Source organism: Xenopus tropicalis, chromosome 9 (assembly GCF_000004195.4).
Source record: "Xenopus tropicalis strain Nigerian chromosome 9, UCB_Xtro_10.0, whole genome shotgun sequence".
Classification (NCBI taxonomy): domain Eukaryota; kingdom Metazoa; phylum Chordata; class Amphibia; order Anura; family Pipidae; genus Xenopus; species Xenopus tropicalis.
The window spans coordinates 81,676,959-81,702,429 of record NC_030685.2 but is presented as its reverse complement, the minus strand read 5'-3'; the positions used below and the strand labels follow the sequence as shown (position 1 = coordinate 81,702,429).

Here is a 25,471-nt window from a genome sequence, read left to right as displayed (position 1 = left end):
TAAGTGTAGTGACTTGTGGGAGCCCTCCTGCCAGGACAAAGACATGCATGGGAACAAGCAGGACACAACCACAATGGAAGTTCAAACTTGTTCAATTTATTGTCACATGCTCATAGCTTTTATAACTTTCTGTGTATGTGCAAATACATAGGGGTGTGTTATAGCAAATAGAAAAAGCCCATTGTTGCTTCAAGGATGGCCTGTACCGGACAGGAATGTAACTAATAAGATACATTATATGTATTTCACAATGTGCAAGCCGTGCAGGGGCACTATTGGGAAAAACAAACTATTGTGAGATGTTCAAGCCTTGCTGTTGGCAGTTACATAATAGGGATATATTTCTAAACTGGAGTATGATATGCTAAGCTCCAAGCTATATCAAAGTATATGAATATATGGATAATGATTATATCAATATGTGAATATAAGATATGATGTCAAACCTTACAGCTATACTAGATTCATTGCAAATAATCAAAGTCTGTGTGTTGCCTACGACAAACATGAGAGATCTTGTTTAAAAATCTCTACTTTAAGGGCCCTGGCACACGGGGAGATTAGTCGCCCGCGACAAATCTCCCTGTTTGCGGGCGACTAATCTCCCCGAATTGCAATCCCACCGGCGACAATGTAAGTGGATGGCACACGATTTCGGCAAATCGCCGAAGTTGCCTCGCAAGGAATTTTCGGCGATTTGCCGAAATCGCGCCGCCGCGTGTGCCATCCCACCGGCGACTTACATTTCCGCCGGTGGGATGGCAACTCGGGGAGATTAGTCGCCCGCGAACAGGGAGATTTGTCGCGGGCGACTAATCTCCCCATGTGCCAGAGCCCTAATAGGTGCTTAACTGGCCAAGATGAAAATCTTGGAGCCCCTCTATCCTACCGCAGACAATTGGTAAAAAATCTCTTTCCTGGAAGCTGATTGGTGCTCGACAGCTCTCCAGTTTCCTGGAGCCGAGATACGGCTTTAAATAAATCATAGGAACACATATCATGCACTAATAATCACATTTATACTGCCGTGAATAGTCTTTTTTCCTAAATTAATTTCTACAGTTTAAAAACAAAAAAGACAATATCGTTTTTAGCTATTTTTGCCATCAGGAATTCGGCACATTGGGACGATCATTTCAGCGCACTTACTGCATTATCTGCATTTCTGTCTTCATAAACGAAACAATTTCAGGGAGAGAAAATGCTCTACTAGCAGTTATCTCTAATGAAGCATTACTGATACTCCCTGCTGGGCCCCGCTCCTTCCTATCTGATTCTGCACTTCATTACACTTGGGCGTGGGAAAATCAGCATTTTTTTTTTTAAATAGAATAGGGAAATGTGGAGCATCGTTAGTTATTTTTGAAAAAATAATATTTGGACTTTTATTGATGGTATCGGTGTAATTGTGTTTTTGTGCTAATGGGGTTCCAGTGGTCTCAAGTGGTTACAACCCAATCATGGAGCCGAGGGGGACTAGTATATAGACTTTGCCTTAGGGGGATACTAGGCTATGGCTGAAACATATATATATTATATAACTGAAAGGGTTACTTCACTTTGAGATTATAGAGGGCGTGCACGATGTGCAATTCACCATGTTTTTGTACTTTCTACTGTATCCTTAATGAAAAAATTGTCCAAAAATTGTCACAAGAATAGTCGCACGTCAAAAGAATAGTCGCAAGTCCAAAAATTGTTGCAAGAATATTTGCGCGTCCAAATATTGTTGCAAGAATAGTCGCGCGTCCAAGAATAGTCGTGCGTCAAAAGAATAGTTGCGCATCCAAAAATTGTCACAAGAATAGTCACGCGTCAAAAGAATAGTCGCGCATCCAAAAATTGTTGCAAGAATAGTCGCGCGTCAAAAAAATAGTCGCAAGTGTCAAAAGAATAGTTGCGCGTCCAAAAATTGTTGAAAGAATAGTCCCACATCAAAAGAATAGTCACTGGCAACAATTTTTTTCCCGCACAAAATATTTGCCATTTTGCAAATCTTTAGAAAGATTTGCAAATTTTCTTGCTGAAGCAAAACGGGACAGATTCGCTCATCACTAGCGCCAACCACAGGCAGCAATGGGCCCTGTACTTTCCACCTTCCCTGTTAGGTATAGAGCAGGGGTGGCCAAAATGTTGATCGCGGCCCACCAGTTGATTCCCCGTGGATTTCTGGTGGACTGTGTCGAAGCCGGGAAATGCGGAAGTGCAGCGGTTCTGCGCTTTTATTGGGTATGCGCACGTATGCGGGGAGAAGCCAAAAGTCGACTGCTGGGGGGGGAAGTCTGGGCACCCCTGGTATAGAGTGTGGTCAGACCCCCAAACAAGTGTGAACTCTGCACTTTTGCACCCTTAGCACTCTTACAATTCTGTAGGGTCTTTGCAAGTGACTTCTTATATCTTAACGGAGATAGGCTCATTAACAGGCAAGCTGCCATTTAATTAATGTTTTATTGATTTTTTAGTAGACTTAAGGTATGGATATCCAAATTACAGAAAGACCCCTTATCCGGAATACCCTTGGTCCCAAGCATTCTGGATAATGGGTCCTATACCTGTATTACAAGATATAGGGATACATAGCACAAACTAAAAGTCATACCACAAATATCTCATGTTTCTTCTCTCTTTCTCCAGCATCTGCACACAGGACATGCCTTTACATTTCCAGTCGTGCATTATCCCCAAGGACTGTGAGGTGACAGAATGGGGCCAGTGGGGCCAATGCTCAAAAACGTGCCGATCTGGAGACATGGCACCTGGATTCAGAAGCCGGAGCAGGGAGGTGAAGCACATAGCCATTGGGGGAGGAAGACCATGCCCTGAGCCTAAAGAAAAAGAAGCATGCATCATGGGAGGAGAACACCTTCCCCTCTGCCCTGGGTATGAGATAAGTTCATCTTTAGAAATTTAATTGGTTTATTAATACCTATGAGTCTTGTGAGAAGCCATAATATTAAATGTATTTAATCAGTCCCAATAACTACAATAGATAAAGTCAAGGTGCACAGTCTGAATAGTATGGTCATCTTAGCCAGTCATTAAAGTTACACCCCCATTCTGTCTCAGCAGAATAGAATTAGGTTCTGTTTTTTTCTTTGAACTATAAAATAAGCCAAAAACTGGCCAGTTAGCATTTATTTGTAGATGGACTTTGTCTAGAACTTTGACTGAGATGGTCCATCAGGTCTTGTCAGGCTGGGCTACTAAATTCACCTATTCATCACCGATCATGTCAGGCTGGGCTACTAAATTCACCTAGTCATCACTGATCATGTCAGGCTGGGCTACTAAATTCACCTAGTCATCACCGATCATGTCAGGCTGGGCTACTAAATTCACCTAGTCATCACCGATCATGTCAGGCTGGGCTACTAAATTCACTTAGTCATCACCGATCATGTCAGGCTGGGCTACTAAATTCACCTAGTCATCACCGATCATATCAAGCTGGCCTACTAAATTCACCCAGTCTTCACCAATCATATCAAGTTGGGCTACTAAATTCCCTAGTCTTCACCAATCATATCAAGCTGGGCTACCTAGTCTTCACCGATCATATCAAGCTGGGCTACTAAATTCACCTAGTCTTCACCGATCATGTCAGGCTGGGCTACTAAATTCACCTAGTCTTCAACGATCATATCAAGCTGGGCTACTAAATTCACCTAGTCATCACCGATCATGTCAAGCTGGGCTACTAAATTCACCTAGTCTTCAACGATCATGTCGGGCTGGGCTACTAAATTCACCTAGTCATGACCGATCATGTCAATTTTTAAAACTTTCCATTCACCCGAATTACACTATTTTTCCTTCTTTGGTCCGAGTTGAGTGGAAAGTTGCTGATTTGTGGACATTTGAATCAATTTGACTATAATGTAAAATATATAGGTTCCTGCAGGTTTTTTTGTTATAATTTCAGAGAACGTATTCAGTTCCCCATTACACAAGTAGAAGAAAACCTTTTTAGCTGTCAAACCTTTAGCAAAACAGCCATCAAGCATAATTTGGAGTTCAGGGTTATCCTTCCCTCCCCAAGAATGTCATCTAAATAGCTTTTGTCTGCTTTGCAGCAGGCTAATGTACTTTAAGTGCCCAATAAGGCATTTTATGCGCTCCATTAAATGGCAGAGTTTGCAAAGCAAATAGTGTGACTTCGGTAGAGATCTCCTGCAGACAAGGAATAGGAACAATAAAATAAGAATACAGATCAAATGAGACTCCATTGAAGAAGACAAGGAAACTATAAAGCCACTTAAGGGCTCATTAGCTAGGTGGCAAGTTGCTCAGGGCAACCAATCATAACCACTCAAAATGAAAGCCAGGGTGTGATTGGTGGGTATGGGTAATTGGGCTGGTGCAGTTTAGCTCCCCTTGATCAGATATACTGTATCTTCTAAACTGTAAAAATGTACCATTGTCCTTCAGCTGATGATTTACAATTCAAAGGAACCTTATTCCCCATACAGGGTCGGATTTGGCCTCCAGGTCACCGGGAAAAATCCCGGTGTGCCCCGGCTCTAGTGGGCCCCGGCGGCCCAGACCCGACCCTTGCCGGCACTCCCCCTGCCCGACTGTTCCTCCCCTGACGAGTTAAACTTACACGCTTGGGGGAGGACGTCTGGTGGGGGGCCCTGCGAGGCGGGTTAGGGGGCAGGAGCCCCGGTGGGCCCTTCACCCCCCAGTCCAACCCTGTCCCCATATAAGGGGTCATTTACAATAGAAAAACAATGTAATGTAATATAATGTAATAAGGTATTTGTGTTCAAATATGCTCCTGCACCTCTACATGGTAGCCAATGCATGCATCCTGCCTCTTCTAATGAATGGTGTGCAACTGTGCCTATTGCAGATACTACCACCCTAGACCTGGTGGTTGTCCCAAGGTTTCTATTGTGGGTTGGATCAGTACACAAGACACCAGACTTGAATCAGATGTAGATGCTGGTTTGAATCTGTGCTCCAGGAGTGACACAACCCAACAGAACACAAGCCCAATAGCATTTGTCTTGACTCATCAAATGCAATTTCTGCAGAGTACAGCCGCAATTACTCTGGAATTAGGATCAAAAGTGCTGAATTATGGGAATAAAAATGGCAACTACCACTGGACTTCAAAAATCAGAAGGATCAAAAGATAAAATGGGGCCAACTTCAGTTTTGAATGATTATTTCAATTAAAAAAGTTTTATTTATGATCCAAGAGGTGGCAAGAAATAGGCTTATATAGGTGCCTTCTCTGCTTCAACTGTAACTTCTTAATATGACTTGGCTTCAATATTTTCCAGTCTTTGGTATCTAGTCAATCTCTTGTCATATCTCAGGGTTTCCTCAGATATTCAAAAGCAACCCTATAGTGCCCATTTCTAGATCTTTAGTTGGTCACACATGGGCTGCAAACTTGGCCACTCCAGATTGAGCTTGTAGCTTATTGGTCCATCTATGAAATCTTGGCAGGGATTGACCAGAAATCCCATGTGATGAGGAACACAATGGCTTTTCCCAATGGACTAGTTAATCTGATTAGAATGATTTGGTCCACTAACTATTTCATGCTTGGCCAGAGTTATGGTGCTTCTATTACTAATTAAATTGGCATATGCTTCTGAAACCAATTTGAAGATAGATTGAGAGTTATTTCTGCCTTTTCTGGATCAACAAGAAGCTAAGTATGAATTAATAGAGCAGAACCTGATCAATAGCACCATTAATAGCTTCATTTTCCTGCTTTTATGATCTAATCAACAACAAAGATGGCCATCTGCCCTTAACGAACTCTGAAGCATTCAGAAGATGGAAATTGTGGATTCATTTAATTACATGTACTTAACAGGAAGATTTTAAAGCTATACCTAAATCATTTTGGGTCTTTGGGATCTAGTCAATCTCTTGTCATATCTCAGGGTTTCCTCAGATATTCAAAAGCAACCCTATAGTGCTCATTTCTAGATCTTTAGCTGGTCATACATGGGCTGCCAACTTGGCCACCCCAGATTGAGCTAGTAGCTTATTGGTCCATCTATTAAATCTGGGATCCACCAGAAATCCCATGTGATGAGGAACTCAATGGCTTTTCCCAATGGACTAGTTAATCTGATTAGAATGATTTGGTCCACTAACTATGTAATGTTTGGCCAGAGTTATGATGCTTTTATTACTAATTAAATTGGCATATGCTTCTGAAACCAATTTGAAGATAGATTGAGAGTTATTTCTGCTTCTTCTGGATCAACAAGAAGCCAAGTATGAATTAATAGAGCAGAACCTGATCAATAGCACCAAGCCTATGTAAATAAACATACAAAGGAAAGTATTTGCTGCGTCCAATGAGCTAAATCTTCATATCTGAGCCCAGAAACAGAAGATAAACCTGACAAACCTGACCATCTATGAACTCTTGGCAGGGATTGATCAGAAATCCCATGTGATGAGGAACACAGTGGCCACTGATATGGTCTTCTTCCAATGGACTAGTTGATCTGATTAGAATGATTTGGTCCACTACTTATGTAATGTTTGGCCAGAATTATGGTGCTTCTATTACTAATTAAATTGGCATATGCTTCTGAAACCAATTTGAAGATAGATTGAGAGTTATTTCTGCTTCTTCTGGATCAACAAGAAGCCAAGTATGAGTTAATAGAGCAGAACCTGATCAATAGCACCAAGCCTATGTAAATAAACATACAAAGGAAAGTATTTGCTGTGTCCAATGAGCTAGATCTTCATATCCGAGCCCAGAAACAGAAGATAAACCTGACCATCTATGAACTCTTGGCAGGGATTGACCAGAAATCCCATGTGATGAGGAACACAGTGGCCACTGATATGGTCTTCTTCCAATGGACTAGTTGATCTGATTAGAATGATTTGGTCCACTACTTATGTAATGTTTGGCCAGAATTATGGTGCTTCTATTACTAATTAAATTGGCATATGCTTCTGAAACCAATTTGAAGATAGATTGAGAGTTATTTCTGCTTCTTCTGGATCAACAAGAAGCCAAGTATGAGTTAATAGAGCAGAACCTGATCAATAGCACCAAGCCTATGTAAATAAACATACAAAGGAAAGTATTTGCTGTGTCCAATGAGCTAGATCTTCATATCCGAGCCCAGAAACAGAAGATAAACCTGACCATCTATGAACTCTTGGCAGGGATTGACCAGAAATCCCATGTGATGAGGAACACAGTGGCCACTGATATGGTCTTCTTCCAATGGACTAGTTGATCTGATTAGAATGATTTGGTCCACTACCTATGTAATGTTTGGCCAGAATGATGGTGCTTCTATTACTAATTAAATTGGCTTATGCTTCTGAAACCAATTTGAAGATAGATTGAGAGTTATTTCTGCTTCTTCTAGATCAACAAGAAGCCAAGTATGAATTAATAGAGCAGAACCTGATCAATAGCACCAAGCCTATGTAAATAAACATACAAAGGAAAGTATTTGCTGCGTCCAATGAGCTAGATCTTTATATCCCAGCCCAGAAACAGAAGATAAACCTGACAAATAGAGCGTTTCCGCTTTAACCTGACAATTTTCTCTCTACGAGGCGGCTTTCCTTCAGAAAATGATATGTGTGACATTTAATATCTTAAAACCTCAAAGAGACGGATAAATCTTTTCAGGTTAACTTTACGAAATGAAATCGCAGATATGTTATACTTCCCTTTTATTTCAGGTATTTGTTTACAAATCCAATCCTGTAGCTGTCAACATTCCAGAAAACGCATATATTTTGATGGGCGTTTTATTTCCGATGAAAGCATAAAAAATACATTAAGAGAAAAATTAAACGACGTGTCATTGGAGCATCAAGGAGCGCCCATATCTCCCCCCCCCCCGACCTGAAGAAGTTCTATATTTTAAACGAAAGTGATTTCTCAGTGGCCTTGATGTTGGATATTTCGTCTCGTGGGTAATATGCAAACGGCTCCCTGTGTGCAGTCAATTTATCATGCCGCTTCAATGATATTTCCATTCTATACTTATTTACCAACCACGGCGAATAGCAGCAGTCTCCTTCGCTCAATGTAATAAAGTCACAACATCATTAGGGGTTTTGGGTCATTAATAGCTTCATTTTCCTGCTTTTATGATCTAATCAACAACAAAGATGGCCATCTGCCCTTAACGAACTCTGTAGCGTTCAGAAGATGGAAATTGTAGATTCATTTAATTACATGTACTTAACGGGAAGGTTTTAAAGCTATAGCTAAATCATTTTCTCAGCTTGATTTTGCCTAGTACAGGGGAAAGCCTTTCTAGTTGTCTCCCAGACTGTACTGGCAACGAAGACACCTTCTTATACCTTTCTTGAGTCATTAACTGTCCTTCCAGTATTGTCCTTCCTCTCCCCAATCCTTAGCTACTAATGCTCTCTGTTGACGTACCCAAGGTCAATAATGGTAATCCAAAGAACCCCAAGTCTTTATGAACCCATCATCCTTAGTTCTTGTGACGTCAGCGCACACGTGACGTCAGCGCGCACGTGACGTCAGCGCGCACACTCTACAAAAGCGCCATCGCTAGGACGCATTCAGAGTCGGATACCAATGTGAGCTGTCGGGGGGTGCCTGGCCAGTAATTATATTTTATGTGAAGGGGATGGGTGGGGGTGGGTGGGTTATACTTATGTGAAGGGGATGGGGTTGTGTTTGGGGGGGTGGGATGGGGTGGGGTGGGGGGTTATATTTATGTGAAGGGGATGGGGGGGTGTTTGGGGTGGGGGTGGGTGGGTTATACTTATGTGAAGGGGATGGGGTTGTGTTTGGGGGGGTGGGATGGGATGGGGTGGGGGGTTATATTTATGTGAAGGGGATGGGGGGGTGTTTGGGTTAGGGTGGGGGGGCTGCGTGCGGATGGGGGGTTGTTTGGGGTGCCGGGGGATGTGTTTGGGGTGGCGGGGGGGGGTGCGGGTGGCGGGTGTTTGGGGTGGTCACCTAATCATGCATGGGGAAAAAAAAATACCGTCAAATACCGTGATACCGATATAATTTTGAAAAATACCGTGATATAAATTTTTGGTCATACCGCCCAGCACTACCCATCATCCTTAGTTCTTTTGGGAATCAGTGGTGAGAGTGGTAGTTTAATAGAAGTTGTTGGTAAAAGAAAAAGTGTAAGACATATGGAAAGACTATGAAGCTGGTAGAAACTCCACTTCTATTTTTAAGGCTATGGATATATTATTTTATCACATGGTTGTTCTCTGGATGATAGGAGAAATGGACTGGCCAAGTTGGGTCTGTTAACACTGGAGAAGAGACGCTTAAGAGGTGACATGATAACTATGTATAAATATATAAGGGGATCATATAATAACCTCTCTAATGCTTTATTTACCAGTAGGTCCTTCCAACGGGCACGAGGGCACCCACTCTGTTTAGAAGAAGGGAGGTTCCATTTAAATATTCGGAAAGGATTTCTTACTGTGAGAGCTGATACATTATATAGCTTTAAGAAGGGGCTGGATGGCTTCTTAGCAAGTGAGGGAATACAGGGGTAGGGGAGATAGCTCTCAGTACAAGTGAGGGAATACAGGGGTAGGGGAGATAGCTCTCAGTACAAGTGAGGGAATACAGGGGTAGGGGGGATAGCTCTCAGTACAAGTGAGGGAATACAGGGGTAGGGGAGATAGCTCTCAGTACAAGTGAGGGAATACAGGGGTAGGGGAGATAGCTCTCAGTACAAGTGAGGGAATACAGGGGTAGGGGAGATAGCTCTCAGTACAAGTGAGGGAATACAGGGGTATGGGAGATAGCTCTCAGTACAAGTGAGGGAATACAGGGGTAGGGGGGATAGCTCTCAGTACAAGTGAGGGAATACAGGGGTATGGGGGATAGCTCTCAGTACAAGTGAGGGAATACAGGGGTAGGGGGGATAGCTCTCAGTACAAGTGAGGGAATACAGGGGTAGGGGGGATAGCTCTCAGTACAAGTGAGGGAATACAGGGGTAGGGGAGATAGCTCTCAGTACAAGTGAGGGAATACAGGGTTATGGGAGATAGCTCTCAGTACAAGTGAGGGAATACAGGGGTAGGGGGGATAGCTCTCAGTACAAGTGAGGGAATACAGGGGTAGGGGAGATAGCTCTCAGTACAAGTGAGGGAATACAGGGGTATGGGGGATAGCTCTCAGTACAAGTGAGGGAATACAGGGGTAGGGGAGATAGCTCTCAGTACAAGTGAGGGAATACAGGGGTAGGGGAGATAGCTCTCAGTACAAGTGAGGGAATACAGGGGTAGGGGAGATAGCTCTCAGTACAAGTGAGGGAATACAGGGGTAGGGGAGATAGCTCTCAGTACAAGTGAGGGAATACAGGGGTAGGGGAGATAGCTCTCAGTACAAGTGAGGGAATACAGGGGTATGGGGGATAGCTCTCAGTACAAGTGAGGGAATACAGGGGTAGGGGGGATAGCTCTCAGTACAAGTGAGGGAATACAGGGGTAGGGGAGATAGCTCTCAGTACAAGTGAGGGAATACAGGGGTATGGGAGATAGCTCTCAGTACAAGTGAGGGAATACAGGGGTAGGGGAGATAGCTCTCAGTACAAGTGAGGGAATACAGGGGTAGGGGGATAGCTCTCAGTACAAGTGAGGGAATACAGGGGTAGGGGAGATAGCTCTCAGTACAAGTGAGGGAATACAGGGGTAGGGGAGATAGCTCTCAGTACAAGTGAGGGAATACAGGGGTAGGGGGGATAGCTCTCAGTACAAGTGAGGGAATACAGGGGTAGGGGGGATAGCTCTCAGTACAAGTGAGGGAATACAGGGGTAGGGGAGATAGCTCTCAGTACAAGTGAGGGAATACAGGGGTAGGGGAGATAGCTCTCAGTACAAGTGAGGGAATACAGGGGTAGGGGGGATAGCTCTCAGTACAAGTGAGGGAATACAGGGGTAGGAGGGATAGCTCTCAGTACAAGTGAGGGAATACAGGGGTAGGGGAGATAGCTCTCAGTACAAGTGAGGGAATACAGGGGTAGGGGAGATAGCTCTCAGTACAAGTGAGGGAATACAGGGGTATGGGAGATAGCTCTCAGTACAAGTTGCCCCAGGGACTGGTCTGATTGCCATCTTGGAGTCAGGAACAAATTTTTCCCCCTTAGAGGCTTCAGGGGTTTTTTGCCTTCCTCTGGATCAACTAGCAGTTAGGCAGGTTATATATAGGCATTATGGTTAAACGTGATGGATGTATGTCTTTTTTCAACCCAACTTACTATGTTACTATGTTACAAATGTGACATGTCAGAAATTTGGTTACTTTACTTGTAATCCAATGAAATGAGATGGATAAAGAAGGCAGATAATGCCTGCCTGTCATCTATATATCACCAAGTTATCCAAAATAAGATCCAATCGCTATACTACTGAAGGGTATAAGTTTAAGAGATATTTGTGGCCAATCTTCTTCTGCAGATTTTCTTGACCTACAGCACAATCACATTGCGGTTGGTTCTGTAAACAAATAGGGCCACTATTTCTGCTTAGTTCTAAACATAGTTGAGCACTTGTATGAAATGAGAGTAAATGATAGTATGGTCAAGGTTAGCGGAGACGCTCTTCTCATTAGTACACAAACCAGAAGAAATCCCAGAAAGAAAACCAAGTTTAGCCCCTAAAGTTTCAATGATAGGCTGACGCCCACTCTCTTAGAATTAAAACTCGGTTTCCTTGCCAGGATTCCTTGGTCTCCTCACTTGAAATGTTCTGTTGCACTAAGACTATCTAGATGGCTTGATATTACAATCTCATGCTGAAGAAGCCAGTAGTGTCCCAGGGGGCACAGTGGAGTCTCCATGGAGCTAATTGGACAGAATTTAATCCCTACTGAATTTAATCCCTACTACTAAATCCACTAATGTTGCTCTGGTGCTGAGCTGCTCCGGTAACACTTCCAGATGTAAAAAATTATAACAAAAATCAATATTGTGTTTTATAAAATACTCTGAGCTGCTGGGTTTGTTACTGTTATTATTTCATAAAAAATGGAAAGGTCCTAGGCAGTAGGCTCTCCTGTTCAGGAAAGGCCAATTACAGTGACAGCTATTGTACCAAGTGTCAGCATGTGAAAGAGGTGGCAGAATATTAGAAGAATAAAATCCCTCTGCATCTTTATTTTGCTCTGCATTTATTCATTAATTTTACTTGTAGCTGGTCCTCAGGGTCTTGCCGTGTTTTCTAGGCATGCATGAAATATTAAATCCCTCGGTGCCACTGCAACCAATAAAAGGGAAATGAAATGCAAGAGAGAGAAAGGTAATGTTTTGTATTGGCCCCCAGCTTTGTTATAACTTTCACTGGCGTCCATGAAATGCTCCTCAAATAATGCAGAGTATTGGAAATATACTGAATAGTTGAAGGCATCAAAATCTGAACTTTGATTTATTAGTTCCTTAGAGTTTTATGATATGTAGTTGGGTATAAAGGGTATCTGCTCAAAAGAAGGGTTGGACCTTGTGTAACAACTAAGGGTATCGGCTCAAAGAAGCACTGGACCTTGTGTCACAACTAAGGGTATCTACTAAATAGAAGGGCTGAACCTTGTGTCACAACTAAGGGTATCTACTAAATAGAAGGGCTGGACCTTGTGTCACAACTAAGGGTATCTACTAAATAGAAGGGCTGAACCTTGTGTCATAACTAAGGGTATCTACTAAATAGAAGGGCTGAACCTTGTGTCACAACTAAGGGTATCTACTAAATAGAAGGGCTGAACCTTGTGTCACAACTAAGGGTATCTACTAAATAGAAGGGCTGGACCTTGTGTCACAACTAAGGGTATCTGCTCAAAGAAGGGCTGAACCTTGTGTCACAACTAAGGGTATCTACTAAATAGAAGGGCTGAACCTTGTGTCACAACTAAGGGTATCTACTAAATAGAAGGGCTGGACCTTGTGTCACAACTAAGGGTATCTACTAAATAGAAGGGCTGGACCTTGTGTCACAACTAAGGGTATCTACTAAATAGAAGGGCTGGACCTTGTGTCATAACTAAGGGTATCTACTAAATAGAAGGGCTGAACCTTGTGTCACAACTAAGGGTATCTACTAAATAGAAGGGCTGGACCTTGTGTCACAACTAAGGGTATCTGCTCAAAGAAGGGCTGAACCTTGTGTCACAACTAAGGGTATCTACTAAATAGAAGGGCTGGACCTTGTGTCACAACTAAGGGTATCTACTAAATAGAAGGGCTGAACCTTGTGTCACAACTAAGGGTATCTACTAAATAGAAGGGCTGGACCTTGTGTCACAACTAAGGGTATCTGCTCAAAGAAGGGCTGAACCTTGTGTCACAACTAAGGGTATCTGCTCAAAGAAGCACTGGACCTTGTGTCATAACTAAGGGTATCTACTAAATAGAAGGGCTGAACCTTGTGTCACAACTAAGGGTATACGTTCAAAACAAGGGCTGGACCTTGTGTTACAACTAAGGGTATCAGTTCAAAAGAAGGGCTGGACCTTGTGTCACAACTAAGGGTATCTGCTCAAAGAAGCACTGGACCTTGTGTCATAACTAAGGGTATCTACTAAATAGAAGGGCTGAAACTTGTGTCACAACTAAGGGTATCCGTTCAAAAGAAGGGCTGGACCTTGTGTCACAACTAAGGGTATCAGTTCAAAAGAAGGGCTGGACCTTGTGTCACAACTAAGGGTATCAGTTCAAAAGAAGGGCTGGACCTTGTGTCACAACTATGGGTATCAGTTCAAAAGAAGGGCTGGACCTTGTGTCACAACTAAGGGTATCTACTAAATAGAAGGGCTGAACCTTGTGTCACAACTAAGGGTATACGTTCAAAAGAAGGGCTGGACCTTGTGTCACAACTAAGGGTATCCGTTCAAAAGGAGGGCTGGACCTTGTGCCACAACTAAGGGTATCCGTTCAAAAGAAGGGCTGGACCTTGTGTCACAACTAAGGGTATCCGTTCAAAAGAAGGGCTGGACCTTGTGCCACAACCAAGGGTATCTACTAAAAAGAAGGGCTGGACCTTATACTATACCTATACTAGGGTGCTAAAGTATACTATATACTAGGGTACTATCCTATCCTATACACTATATTCTATACGGTACGGAAAATACAGGGTAGCCTTTTAGCTCCACTAAATTCCATGTAATCATCACCAAAGTTCAACCTTCTGGCCCTCACCTTGAATCCTCCATTCATTCCTTTGAGCCCCTGTAGCAGGATAATGCTACAAATTTAAAGGGTTTAATCAAGGGCTGGGTGGCAAGTTTAAAAAGGAATAAATCTGACTCAGTCCAGCCCATAGCAGCTGACCTAAACAATACAGTAGTATTAAAAAATCACAATTTATAGTATTACGTGAGATTCCTTTATGAAGACTTCAGAGCAATATATATTCAGGTATGGGACCCCTTAGCCGGAAACCCATTATCCAGAAAGCTCTGAATTACGGAATGGCCATCTTCCATAGACTCCATTTTAATCAAATAATTCAGAATTTTAAAAATGATTCCCTTTTCTCTGTAATAATAAAACAGTACCTGTACTTGATCCCAACTAAGATATAATTACCCCTTATTGGGGGCAGAACAGCCCTATTGGGTTTATTTAATGGTTAAATGATTCCCTTTTCTCTGTAATAATAAAACAGTACCTGTACTTGATCCCAACTAAGATATAATTACCCCTTATTGGGGGCAGAACAGCCCTATTGGGTTTGATTAATGTTTTATTGATTTTTTAGTAGACTTAAGGTATGGAGATCCAAATTACGGAAAGACCCCTCATCCAGAATACCCTTGGTCCCAAGCATTCTGGATAATGGGTCCTATACCTGTGCAGTATACATGGTGGATAAAGTGCGTACCCATAATACCTGTATTTTTTTAATAGAAAATAAAACTAGTTTAATAACCAGGAAACGTGTACTTGCCACCACATTGACAGGAAATGAAAATCTACAGGAAATTGTAAGATATTGATATTTATCATAAAAACATGCCATCTGTATTCTACTTACAGTGGCCTGAAGGTTTCGCTTTGTGGTTTTACCAAAATTTCTTATCCTAATCTCTCCGTTGCCTTTTCTCCATAAGGATTGCTTGGAAGACCTCAGAGTGGATGGAATGTCAACTGTCCTTTGACCATCAAGATTCTCATCCAAGCTCCCCCAATCCGGCTTGTGGAGGTGGGACCCAATCCCGCAAGGTGTTCTGCGCCCAGTATTTCATAGAAACCGAAACCCTTAAAGAAGGTGAGTAAATGATATATGTTATAGAGAAAAGTGATTATCCATGAAGGCGCTAAAATCTTCTTCAACCAAACTCTTCACAATAGGCAATTATTTCCCACTTCCATGAACTGTAAATTCTTAGCTCAACTCTATGATACGTCTTTGTGGCTTTATAGGAACAGTATAGTCCCAAGTACAATATGAGTTTAATCAATAAATAATCAATAAATCAATAAAGTAGTGAGAGGAGGAGAAGTTACTTTCCATTATCAGTCAACAGATCCTATAAATAATGAACCTTATCTGAAAGTCTGGCCATACACGCACCAAAATAATCATAATGAACATAGTTTTGTGCAATTTTCAGACCGTGTATGGGCTCTGAATTATTGGCTCAATAAATTTCATACTATGGTGATTGCTTGTTTAGTTGATTAGACAGGTTAGAATATTTTGGTTGAACAATGATAATATCTGCACTTTATTGTGTATCTGTCGATATCCTTGGGGGACCTACAATGGGAGTCACTTTCATACGATTGGTCTCTGCCAACTATTTCATGTTCAGAACATCCTCCCATTTGGTATTTTTAGGGCTTTATCCTACAACTATCCTAGTCTGAATGTTAGATTTAGATCGTTACATTTAAACGCACGATCAATATCCGAAGAAGACTAAGATCTGAATGTGTTTGGCCACCTTAATACTGATTGTAACTTTAGGGGGCAGGGGTTTGTTTATAAAGAGCTCATTATTGCTATGTAAACAAACTATCCTGATTGCAGGGGAAAATGGGGGACTATATGTAGTGTAGTAAGTTGATGGCAAACGCTAACTAGAATGATTCAGATCTTTAGAATGGAAGGTAAATTGCACCTCATTTTTGAGCCTTGAGGGAAGATTGAAAAAGCAGTCGTCCCATAGTCTTTGTAAAAGACCATTGTGCAGTGCCATATGGAAATGGTGGCCAAAGCAACTAGGGAGACTTGGGAACTTGGGCATTTGGGATAAAGTAGGATCCCCTTTTCTACGTGATTTAAAATTGCAGGTTTAAGGCCGTTGTGCAGTGCCATATGGAAATGGTGGCCAAAACAACTAGGGGGACTTGGGAACTTAGGCATTTGGGATAAAGTGGGGCCCCTTTTCTATGAGTTCTAAAATTGCAGGTATAAGGCCATTGTGCAGTGCCATATGGAATTGGTGGCCAAAACAACTAGTGGGACTTGTGAACTTGGGCATTTGGGATAAAGTAGGGCCCCTTTTCTACAAGTTCTTAAATTGCAGGTATTAGGCCGTTGTGCAGTGCCATATAGAATTGGTGGTCAAAACAACTAGGGGGACTTGGGAACTTGGGCATTTGGGATAAAGTAGGGCCCCTTTTCTACAACTTCTAAAATTGCAGGTATAAGGCCGTTGTGCAGTGCCATATGGAATTAGTGGCCAAAACAACTAGTGGGACTTGTGAACTTGGGCATTTGGGATAAAGTAGGGCCCCTTTTCTACAAGTTCTTAAATTGCAAGTATAAGGCCGTTGTGCAGTGCCATATGGAATTAGTGGCCAAAACAACTAGGGGGACTTGTGAACTTGGGCATTTGGGATAAAGTAGGGCCCCTTTTCTACGAGTTCTAAAATTGCAGGTATTAGGCCATTGTGCAGTGCCTTTGGAGCTTGGGCATTTGGGATAAAGTAGGGCCCCTTTTCCACTAGTTCTAAAATGAATTGCAGTTATAAGCCAAACCCATTCATATTCCATTTCCTAAACTGCTGTTGGATTCACCTTATCATTTATTAACAGGTTTATTGTTAAATATTGTCTTTTTTTCTCCGCCTTGTAATTTGCTATTTCCCATATAACAAATGATTGCAGCGTGAAACAATGGCTGTATTATTCTTTTCTCCAGTCGGGATCATCTAGCGGTTCAAATGTTTGCTATAGATATATCTCCGTAACTGGCAGATCGGATCCCATTTGCATGAACAAATAGGTGAGCGGCGGCACAGGCTGACCTTCTTACTGGGAAGCGTAACATAGCAATTCGCATTTTGCCGATTGCTGCCATTCACATTGCTTAAAATAACTCGCCCAGAAGGATAATACTTTTTTTTTTCCGGCATAGAAACTGTAGGCTGTGGGTATCAGGACTGTAAATCCTGTATTATACAAGCCGTGCGCCTGTCTTCTTTACGCGTGAGCCCATTTGTATGTATAAAGGGACGGGCTGCAAAGGACAGGCAAGGATATAGAGGGCTGCGGGAAGAATGGGGCCCCCAGGAGGCGAATACCGCAATCAGTGAAATAAGGAGACGTTCTCAGCTGCTGTCGAACTAATTTCCCACAAACCCATGATACTATTTACCAATAGTGATGAGCGAATCTGTCACATTTTGCTTCGCCATAAAATTCGCGAAACAACAAGAAAATTTACGAAGCGGCGAAAAATCAGCGACAGTTTGTCATGCAACTTTTTGTGGGCCGCAGCTTTTTTTTATGCAACCGTGCCCATTTTTGACAGAACCGCCTAATTTATCGTGACTGCGCCCATTTTTGACGGAACCGCCTAATTTATCGTGACTGCACCCATTTTTGACGCAACCGCCCAATTGGTCGCGGCTGCGCCCATTTTTCGCTCAACTGTGACAAATAACAATTCGTCAATGCCAAAATGCAGACATACCGGGGCTACCTAGGAGTTTTAGGGTTCTTATCTTTATTGTTCTGTCTTTAGAAGAAGAAGAAAATGGATGTTTGCCTTCTTGTCAAATGACCCCCAGTGGGTAGTGAAAAACCACCATCTAAATGTGTATGGCAGCGATTAGTTTGTTTCTGTTCTGCCCGTGACCAGCTCAGCTCCTCGTAGAATATCTTTTCAACATGAAGTGAATTTCCTTCTCAAGGAAGTGTATGTAGGATTTATTATCTGAGCTACTCAGTGAGCGCCAGTGCTCTTTGAAGCAGAACAAGGCTCCTGAGCTCCATCAGATTCCACAAGTAATGGAATTTCATTCCTATATGCACAGATATTTCAATCAATCTCTTCAGTGCCCTTTAAAGGCAACAAAACCGTAGAATGTCTCTTTTATGTTTATCACAGAGGGGAAATGTACATTTCCTCATCTTTTAAAGCAGCGGTTTTTCTGAAACTGACTGATACAGACTGCCAATACCCCCTTCTAGTGCCAGAGCGAAGTAGTTGCTCTGCTATGTGTTTATTGGCTACACCTTCTCTCCATGGCCACTATATCCACCATCACAGGGCTTTTAGGTGCCTTACCTGAGAACCCAACAAGTTTGTTTTTCATTAGTAAAGAGCTCCTCCCACCAGAATACACAGAGGTCTCTTGGAGAGATGCACCCACGCTGGCAGTAATGTATTTTACTGGGTCTGTAGTAGAGTGTAGTAGAGTAGAGTGTGGGATTTGGCATTGTACTCAACCAAACTGAAGACCTATGGGATGAATAGGAATAGCAATGCGATAAAGGCCTGATTGGCCAATATCAGTGCTGGACTGCTTATATATTGTATGAATTTAACCAATCCCAAAAGCTATTTTTCAACTTCTTGTGCAGCATTTAGCTTTCTTTCTTTTAGCGCAAGCTTCCCTTGAACAACCAAAATCTGATCAGGGCCCCTTAAGCTTATGACATTGATACAGATATAGGGGCATATCTATTAGAGTGTGTAAGTTAACATTAATTGTGATGTTGCCCATAGCAACTAATCAACAATTAGATTGTAACAGTCACCTACAAGTTAGAAAACAAAAACAAAAATATGATTAGTTGCTATGGGCAACATCACCGGAGATGTTGGCTTACTCACTATAATTAATATGCCCATTGGTGTATCAATCAATCAGCCATAGTTCCAAGAATATCCAGTAGAGCAAATTCTGCCCAGTTATCATGCTAACTAGCCTTCGTGTCTAGTCCCTCTTCTGTTGCTTCAAGCCCTCCAGAGAGCCCAGCCCTAGCACCTAGCTTAGACTGTTTTAGCAGCAAAGAGTGGACCAACTTTATATTAATTCACTTAATAAGCTTTATCAGAAAGGTCTATGTAGATACAACCATAAGCCCTTACAGAACTGCTGCTCTAATTACGCAATGAAAAGATCACCACATTTATTACCTATTATTCTGTATACATGATCTTCTGTGTCAGACTTACTGCTCTCAGAAAACTCCTTCAGGGCACAGCATGAGTCTGCTCAGTTTGCACCTCTCTTCTTTCTCCCCCTCCCTTCTCCTCCTCCCCGTCCCATCTCTCCTCTCTCCCCCTCCCCTTTCTGCTGTGTAATCTGAGCTTAGAGCTGTTCCAGGCAGGGAAGTGAGATCAGACCAAGTTAAAATGGCAGCTGCTATCTTAAATAAACAGAGGGAGCTTCTAGGGCTGTTTTTTCAGGTATGGTAAAGCTTTCTGAAGAATAAATATAGCATTCTAGTTTGCACTATTGTGACTAATCTATTATATATAGATCACCACATTTATTACCTTTTATTCTGTATACATGATCTTCTGTGTCAGACTTCCTACTCTCAGAAAACTCCTTCAGGGCACGGCATGAGTCTGCTCAGTTTGCACCTCTCTTCTTTCTCCCCCTCCCTTCTCCTCCTCCCAGTCCCATCTCTCCTCTCTCCCTCTCCTCTTTCTGCTGTGTAATCTGAGCTTAGAGCTGTTCCAGGCAGGGAAGTGAGATCAGACCGAGCTTAAATGGCATCTGCTATCTTAAATAAACAGAGGGAGCTTCTAGGGCTGTTTTTTCAGGTATGGTAAAGCTTTCTGCAAAATAAATATAGCATTCTAGTTTTGTGACTAATCTATTTGCAATAAAATGCCAAAATGCCTTTTCTTCTCCTTTTAAACACCTTGGTGTCCCTCGTTGTGCAGTGTGAGCCCTGCGTTGCCTACACAACATTCTCTCCATTACTAGGAATGAAGAAAAAACACATTAAGCATCTTCCAAAATATGCATCGTTTGAAACACCTTCATAAATCACCCCCAGTGCGTTAGGAGATTGGGTTTTTAACTTCAGAATGAGCAGCCGGGCATCCAGCTAGAATTTAATACCCGTTAGCCGCGTGTAATTTGTAATCTATTACCTTCAGGCTCGCAGCGCTGAGTGGCTGTGTGTTTTTCCCTCTTGTAAACTGTGAAAGTAATTAACTCTGGAGAAGGCTGTCTGCCAGCGATGGGTTGGTGTGAATGGTCGCCCTTCCTCGAGAATATCCCTTTGGAAAAAAATGGCTGTATAACTTTATAACCCCATTCATTATCCCCTGCTGGCGGAATGAAATGGAAATGATTACAAATGGCAGAATTCAAAGGGCCTGTCAGAGCGCGGATATTTAGCGGTGCCGGCGAGTCGTTTCATTTACGCCGGCCCCTTCCAATATATCTCGCTAACGTCCTCTCCCGGAGCAAGGAACGATTTAGCCCAGCTTTGATTGGAAAGAATGGGTCCTATTCAATTTAAATATTACATTTATTACTGTACATTTATAAAGAATCTTATCAGTATTCGTATGGTTTATGATGGGGACATGTCCCTGCTGGGCACATACTTTATACATATACGTTAACTACTTCTGAACTTAATAAGGTTCTCTTGTATTAGATTATACCCTGTTATTGGCGCAGAGTCAGGGACCATATAAAGGCACAAGGCTGCAGGCTGAGTTATACAGGGAACTCTGAGTATCACTCATGTATTATAAGGGATAATGTACCCCCTACTGTAAATGATAAGGATATTAGCAGTCACTGAGGGGTTCTGTGTCCCCCATATAAAGGCACAAGGCTGCAGGCTGAGTTATACAGGGAACTCTGAGTATCACTCATGTATTATAAGGGATAATGTACCCCCTACTGTAAATGATAAGGATATTAGCAGTCACTGAGGGGTTCTGTGCCCATATAAAGGCACAAGGCTGCAGGCTGAGTTATACAGGGAACTCTGAGTATCACTCATGTATTATAAGGGATAATGTACCCCCTACTGTAAATGATAAGGATATTAGCAGTCACTGAGGGGTTCTGTGCCCATATAAAGGCACAAGGCTGCAGGCTGAGTTATACAGGGAACTCTGAGTATCACTCATGTATTATAAGGGATAATGTACCCCCTACTGTAAATGATAAGGATATTAGCAGTCACTGAGGGGTTCTGTGCCCATATAAAGGCACAAGGCTGCAGGCTGAGTTATACAGGGAACTCTGAGTATCACTCATGTATTATAAGGGATAATGTACCCCCTACTGTAAATGATAAGGATATTAGCAGTCACTGAGGGGTTCTGTGCCCATATAAAGGCACAAGGCTGCAGGCTGAGTTATACAGGGAACTCTGAGTATCACTCATGTATTATAAGGGATAATGTACCCCCTACTGTAAATGATAAGGATATTAGCAGTCACTGAGGGGTTCTGTGCCCATATAAAGGCACAAGGCTGCAGGCTGAGTTATACAGGGAACTCTGAGTATCACTCATGTATTATAAGGGATACTGTACCCCCTACTGTAAATGATAAGGATATTAGCAGTCACTGAGGGGTTCTGTGCCCATATAAAGGCACAAGGCTGCAGGCTGAGTTATACAGGGAACTCTGAGTATCACTCATGTATTATAAGGGATAATGTACCCCCTACTGTAAATGATAAGGATATTAGCAGTCACTGAGGGGTTCTGTGCCCATATAAAGGCACAAGGCTGCAGGCTGAGTTATACAGGGAACTCTGAGTATCACTCATGTATTATAAGGGATAATGTACCCCCTACTGTAAATGATAAGGATATTAGCAGTCACTGAGGGGTTCTGTGCCCATATAAAGGCACAAGGCTGCAGGCTGAGTTATACAGGGAACTCTGAGTATCACTCATGTATTATAAGGGATAATGTACCCCCTACTGTAAATGATAAGGATATTAGCAGTCACTGAGGGGTTCTGTGCCCATATAAAGGCACAAGGCTGCAGGCTGAGTTATACAGGGAACTCTGAGTATCACTCATGTATTATAAGGGATAACCTGAGGTGACCAGTAAATTCAACCTGTTGATTGGTTGCTATGGGTTACTGCTCCTGGGCAAACTTAGTGCCTTTTATTACAGATCCCCCCATGTGCATTCATTGAAAAACCTTTATATATTATTTATTTGCAAAATATTGTCCTACTTTTCTCTTGTGACGCAGGAAGGGAAGAGCTATACGGCGCCCGGGGTAGGCACCTCTTCTGCGTCTTGTTACCTACAGTAAATGGAGGCCTATTTCTCTATGCATTACGTAATTATTCTCAGGGGAATGTATCTGTAGCCCATGAATACTTTATCGCTGGGAAATTCTGTGACTCTGTGATGCATTTTGATGCGTATGGCTGGACTCTGCCCTCCCATGGTTATTTACAGACTGAGCCGCTGGTGAATCTGAGCCTACCGAGGGAAGTATGAATAATATTCACTGCAATGAGGCAGCCTTGTGCCAAATTGCATTAATTAGAAGCAGATTTGGCTTCCATGCCTGCTCTTCTGGGGCTAAAGGCCAGTTTTATTATTCTGCAACAATCGAGCCGGTGCCTCGGTGCTGTTAGTGGATTCCATGCCCAGTCCAGATGCGCCCAGTTCAGCAGCTCAGACACGAGGGAAGAATAAATACTTAGATCCCAAGGAGGCGCCTGTGCGATCCAACACCCAATGGGCGGCAGCTGGGGGGCTCCCGTATGCAAACTCGACTTTATTTGCTGCAGAATGAAGATAAGGGAACATCTTGCTGAATTAGCCCATTCCGTTGAACAGCCTTAAATAATCACAATAGAAGCAGGAGACGGGAACGCCTGGTACACAAATATATCCCTTGCTCCTAGCATGGTTTTGTGTTGCACAAACTACACGGGGGGGCTGGAATTCTGGGAAATAAAATATTGCAACTGAGCCAATTTTTTGAGGATATGGTTGCCACCTGTCCAGTTTTGACCCGGACAAACTAGTTTTCGGAAGGACTGTCCAGGTCAAAACTGCCTGCCTGATTTTCCCAGTTTGGAAAACCAGACAGGACTCTTCAAAACTAACGAGGTGTTTGGCCAATCCCCAATTGGCACCTCATAGCCCCGTCCAAGTGATGTTGCATCCACGCCCCGTGACATCATGTTCCTGACCAGAGACATCATGTCCCCACCTGGATTTTAGGCCACAGAAAAAGGGCAGCCCTTACTGAGGACCTGTTGAGTCCAGGGTTCCATTGACCCGTTGACATGGCATGGCCTGTGCATGGCATTTCCTCCCCACAATGCACCGAGGCTAAAGGTGGCCATACACGTGCCGATTCTAGCTGCCAATATGGGTCCCTTAGACCAATTCGGCAGCTAATCGGCCCGTGTATGGGCACCAACGACGGGCCTGCCCGACCGATATCTGGACTGAAATCAGCCAGATCTCGATCGGGCAGGTTACTAAATCTAGTCGGATCGGGGACCACATCAGCTCGTTGATGCAGTCCCCCAGGGCCAAACGACCGAATTAGCCTGGATTTGCCCAATATCGCCCACCCGTAGGTGGGTGCGACATCACCAAGCGAGTGGATCTGAAGGTGTATGGGCACCTTAAGAAACATGATTAGTTGTGCGATGTGTGCACTTTACATATATCCTGCTGTTAGTAATTGAGATTCTGCATGTAATCTATACACCAAATTCTCAAGTACATTTACCTGCTCTTTCTATGGCTCTTTTCATTCTGGGTAGAAAAACTTTTCTTTATCCATCAGGTTCATCAGTTTTTAATCCAAAAAATCCTCAGAACTGTTTTTTTTCTTTGAATAAACGCAAGGGAGATGCAGTTCTAAGGAAATTTCCAATATTTTCCCAAAATATTTACATTATTGGAATTATTTATCAGTTTTCAAGTTTGTGACTTTCTAAATCAAATAAACACACATATTGAATGCTCTCTTATTTAATAATAAAGAAAACTTAACCCAATAAAAAAAACTTGAATATCCCAAACTCCAACGTCTCAAATTGAAAATTTGGCATGACTTTGCCTAGGGCAACTCCCATTGACTTCTAGGGAAACTTCCAAGCCTTTAGATGGTCATTTTTTACATTCAAATTTATTATTTTTTTTTTTTTTTGCACTAATAAATACCAGACATTTGAGTTTTTGAATTTGAATTCAAGTTTTTTTAGTGCAAAAAATCTCGAATTGTGAAAAAAAATCAAACTCGAAGGTTGATAAATTTTCCCATATATATACAGTATATTATACGGCTGGGGGCTGGGAGTGAGCTGCCTGTCCAGGAAGTAGGTGAGGAAGTGGCACAATGTAGGGAACTAAGGAGAAAAAATTAAAAAAAAAATACCAGAGAAAGTGAAATATTTAATTAAGTTTCACTGATACTGGCAGTAAAAAGCAGATTTCCAAAATACTGAGTCTGCCAGCGGACCAGTCTGTTCTGATTTCATAGAATAACCTTCAATTTGTTTGTTGGAATTTGTTGTAGGGAATTATAAAAAAAAGTGCCCAGTTTTGTTGGAAACCCTGCTGTGAATAAAAACAGGCACTGACCTGCTTGAACTTGCCTTGGGTCTCTGCCAATAAAAGGGCCTCTCCTCCATTTGTGTGAAAAGAATGGAGATATATATATATATATATATATATATATATATATATATATATATATATATATATATATATATATATATATATACAGGTATGGGATCCCTTATCCGGAAATCCATTATCCAGAAAGCTCTGAATTACGGAAAGCCCGTCTCCCATAGACTCCATTTTAATTAAATAATTTAGAATTTTAAAACTGATTTCCCTTTTCTCTGTAATAATAAAACAGTACCTTGTACTTCATCCCAACTAAGATATAATTACCCCTTATTGGGGCAGAACAGCCCTATTGGGTTTATTTAATGGTTAAATGATTCCCTTTTCTCTGTAATAATTAAACAGTACCTGTACTTGATCCCAACTAAGATATAATTACCCCTTATTGGGGGCAGAACAGCCCTATTGGGTTTATTTAATGGTTAAATGATTCCCTTTTCTCTGTAATAATAAAACAGTACCTGTACTTGATCCAACTAAGATATAATTACCCCTTATTGGGGCAGAACAGCCCTATTGGGTTTATTTAATGGTTAAATGATTCCCTTTTCTCTGTAATAATAAAACAGTACCTGTACTTGATCCCAACTAAGATATAATTACCCCTTATTGGGGCAGAACAACCCTATTGGGTTTATTTAATGGTTAAATGATTC

General features: G+C 42.1%; 1 protein-coding gene across 2 annotated transcripts in view; it reads left to right on the top strand.

Annotated features, from left to right (window-relative positions):
- thsd7b (thrombospondin type 1 domain containing 7B) overlaps window positions 1-25,471 on the top strand; it is a 267,106-nt gene that overhangs the window by 107,199 nt on the left and 134,436 nt on the right. For both annotated transcript variants that reach the window (XM_004912730.3, XM_002933951.4), the window contains exons 5-6: window positions 2,635-2,880; window positions 15,071-15,228. In XM_004912730.3, the coding sequence (XP_004912787.2) occupies window positions 2,635-2,880; window positions 15,071-15,228 (404 nt within the window). The remainder of the gene's footprint in view (window positions 1-2,634; window positions 2,881-15,070; window positions 15,229-25,471) is intronic.